A 3,638-nucleotide genomic window follows, 5' to 3' on the forward strand; every position below is an offset into this window, starting at 1 on the left:
AGAAACAAATGACAATGTTGTTTGCTAATTTTGGTATCGCCACCTTGGTTTGTCTTTTCTAAATTCAAATTTGAGACAAACATTTAACCTTTTTTGATATAACTCTGAGAAACAAAGATCTTATCGTATTTAAATGTAGGACCGATATATTTTAATTGATAGCAACGATTTTATATAAAGCTAAATCCAATTTTTGTTTCCCTGAACTCATTCTAAATTTCCTAGGATATGTCATATCAATTGCCGTTTATGGTATATGTAAGCTCAAGAAAATCATGGATTAAGTTATTATCCTGATTATTTTTATATACTTTTATTTTTTTATATTATTGTATATTAATTTGTACCAGCACACACAAGCAGGATATTTTGAGAAAACAACTTATCCATTCTTTTAAATGAGGGCAAAAGTAGTAGATATATCTTTCCACATGGGTACGGTTAATTGATTGATTAATATCAATTGTTACTTTGGACTATGTCTTTAAGGGTGAAATTTTTAACCCTCCTCATTTGTACATTAAAAATGATAAACAAATGAACAAAATATCAGGATGAACTACAAGCAAATAACGGGAAAAAAGATCAACTCTTGATTTATCTCATCAGACTCGGTTTAGATGAATTAATTCTAAAAATATCAAAATAATTGTTAAAAGTAAGCAATAGAATGTTATTGTTGACTATTAGACTGCTGCATGGTTGTTTAGAAAGAGAGGGAAAATGTATTTAACTATAAAAAGACCTACTCTATTCAAATACAGGAACAATATTCAAAATAATAGTAGTGGAATTAGAAATCTATTATTGCAGAACTATCAAATTACAAGAGACAGTACAATTTCTCAGCTTCTTAAACATTAAGTTGTGCATTGCATTGACTATATAAAGTTAGGATGTAATTAAGCTGCAGTGGATGTAGAGTCTAACTTTTCTGTGCTTCATGTGCTTAATGAGAGTATGTTAAGACGGTCCAAATTCAATTTCTTTATCATTTTTATTAAAATTTTCAATTTTTTTTAATATTTAATTTTTTATTTCACGCTTTAGTCATTTAATGTCCAAGTTATACTCATATAACTATAAATAAAATTAAAGTTGATGCAAAATATGAAAATTCACCTACAATAAAGGGTACTTAATCTTTTTTAAAGAGGCACTTTATAGAATATATATACATTTATACTATAAAATAATAAATAAATAATTACTAATTTTTATATTCTTGGAAGTACGTGTAATCCATAAATAAATGAGTCCACGTTAAGAAAATGAACAACCAATGTAAATTATTTCACTAGGAGCCATTTGTTTGCGTAATTTAATTGACAACCAATGCGGTGTATATAAATTAAATTAAAAAAAACAGAGGCTCAGGTTTTTGATTTAAAAATTCAAAACAAATAGTTGAAGAAAAAAATAAATAAAAACATATATCTAAAAAAATATTTACATTATCTCACAATATGCTGCATAATGTAAATGTGCTTACAACAATAATTTATCATATTTATAAAACCCAAAGATTTAGATTCAGTGTAATATCAATATCTACTATTTTATATTTTTTTATAGAAAACCAGTCACAAATATAGATAGATTTTGATGTTAAAAAGATCCAAATCCACCTAAAATATATAAAATTCTGAATAAAATCCCCATTAATTTAGAGATTTTAATAAGTTATGCATTTATAAAATATTATATCAGGATTTTCTTAATTCACAATCTCAAAATATCCAAATACTCATCTCTAAGCGTATAAAACCTATAAAACGGAAATTCCTCCATTGCTATTGTCATCAGTTTAGCAGCTATCAATCACCAGATAGGTAATGTTACTCTCTATTCTTCTCGGGTTATTGCATGAATGCATGAACATCTGAAATTGTCACTTCCCCGTTTTTATAGTAATTTGTAAGAATTTAATATCTATGTTCTGTTTCTTGATCACAGATTATTGTACGCATGGCCACTGAAGCAGGAAGCTCGACGGTGGCTAAGAGAAGAGCATCTGCTCTTATTGTTGATGATAGTTCCATAGTTAGAATGATCACCACAAAACACCTGAGTACCATGGAGTTTGAAGTTTCCTCGGTTAAAGATGGAGTGGAAGTTGTAGCTATGTATGAAGCTGGAAAGGGGCATTTCGATGTTATAGTTATGGATTTGGAAATGCCGGTGGTGAATGGTATCCAGGATAGTTCTTCAATTTAACTAATAATATTTGCCAATATAAATAAATTTAGATGTCTATATTGTTTGATTTCAGGCCACCGCAGAGTTACGGGCCATGGGAGTGGACTGCAAGATAATAGGAGCCACTGCCTGCAATGATGCATCTCTAAAGCAAAGTTTTATGGAGGCCGGGTTGGATCACCTCTTTGATAAACCTCTGAACCTTGCTAAACTCAAAAGCTGCTTCCAGTGAAAAATTAATCAATAGATTAAAATTTAAGTATTGATTTTCTGATAACATAGAGTTGTGTTATGTGTGGGAATACAGCGTTATTGTATGTTAAATTGTTAAGTTTGTGGTCAATTTTAGTGAATATGAACTTGGATAATAGCCATTTGGAATAACAATTTCTTAATATTCAATAGAATATTTTAACTTATAGTTGCACATTTGGATATTTTAATATTTACCTAATTTGTCCTATTTTACGTGACTGTTTTTGAGGTTTTTAAATTTTATATCCTACGAGTTAAGAAAGTCATATAAATTGACTGTTTTTTATGTTAAAAAAATAAATTATTAAAGTAATATTAGTGAAAGTTGTCGATCAAAATTTAAAATAACAATCATATGACCTAAATAATTATTCTTTCGTACTTTTAGCAAAAACATTTTTTCCTTTGTAACTTTTAACCAAATATTGTTAACATATCACTACCACATAAATGGCCTACACCAACATCAAAAAAAATGTGAAAAATGCTAAAAAATATTGCCACAAAGCTTAAGGAAACACTTTGGTCAATTTTGAGGGTGTTGGAAATTTGCATGTGACCTTTGGTCAATTTTAAGGCAACTCATTTACAGAACAATGCCAACACCAAAAATGTGTTGATGTAGACCTCTATGACAACATTATAATGTCAATAGTAAAATGTGAACTCATGTTGACTTTAAGCTTATGGCAACACTCGGTTTTTATAGGCAACACAAGTTTGATGTTGCCTTCATTCTTATGGCAACACAGTCCGAGTCTATAGCAACACCAATTTTATTAACATTTCTTATCATTGCCAACACTTACCTGACTATAGCAACATCTTTTAATTTATTTTTGCCAACATTATTTTAGTTTAAGGCAACATGTTTGGTAAAAAAAATTGACAGGTTCTTGCTTAAATTATAACATCCCAATATAGTTCCAATCCAACCACAACAACACAAAAACCAAATCCCCAGATGCAAGCCAAGTCAAGAACTACTTAGAAAACTTGAATACATACTTTCAGTCATACAAGCACTACATAATGCCAATATCAATTCCAACATTCCGACTTGATTCTATTTAAATAAAACGAAGTACTTCATTTACAGTCTACGACCACAAGAACATTTTTAAAAAAAGTACCATATATGGTCTAATATCGTAAAAGACATCATTATAACTACAATATGCACG

At 29.2% G+C, this 3,638-nt stretch overlaps 1 protein-coding gene across 1 annotated transcript; it reads left to right on the top strand.

The window, feature by feature from the left end:
- The first annotated feature begins 1,968 nt into the window (after window positions 1-1,968).
- Window positions 1,969-2,431, top strand: LOC141686339 (two-component response regulator 24-like). The gene is made up of 2 exons (XM_074491380.1): window positions 1,969-2,184; window positions 2,273-2,431. The coding sequence occupies exons 1-2, from the start codon at window positions 1,969-1,971 to the stop codon at window positions 2,429-2,431; spliced, it is 375 nt and encodes a 124-aa protein (XP_074347481.1).
- Window positions 2,432-3,638: the final 1,207 nt, after the last annotated feature.

The sequence above is a fragment of the Apium graveolens genome, chromosome 9 (assembly GCF_009905375.1).
Source record: "Apium graveolens cultivar Ventura chromosome 9, ASM990537v1, whole genome shotgun sequence".
NCBI lineage: Eukaryota > Viridiplantae > Streptophyta > Magnoliopsida > Apiales > Apiaceae > Apium > Apium graveolens.

Bases quoted from the DNA above. Each gene is read 5' to 3' on its own strand.
- LOC141686339 (XM_074491380.1), top strand. From the start codon at position 1,969: ATGGCCACTGAAGCAGGAAGCTCGACGGTGGCTAAGAGAAGAGCATCT. The intron at 2,185-2,272 runs GTGAATGGTATC...GTTTGATTTCAG, and splicing joins TGGATTTGGAAATGCCGGTG to GCCACCGCAGAGTTACGGGC.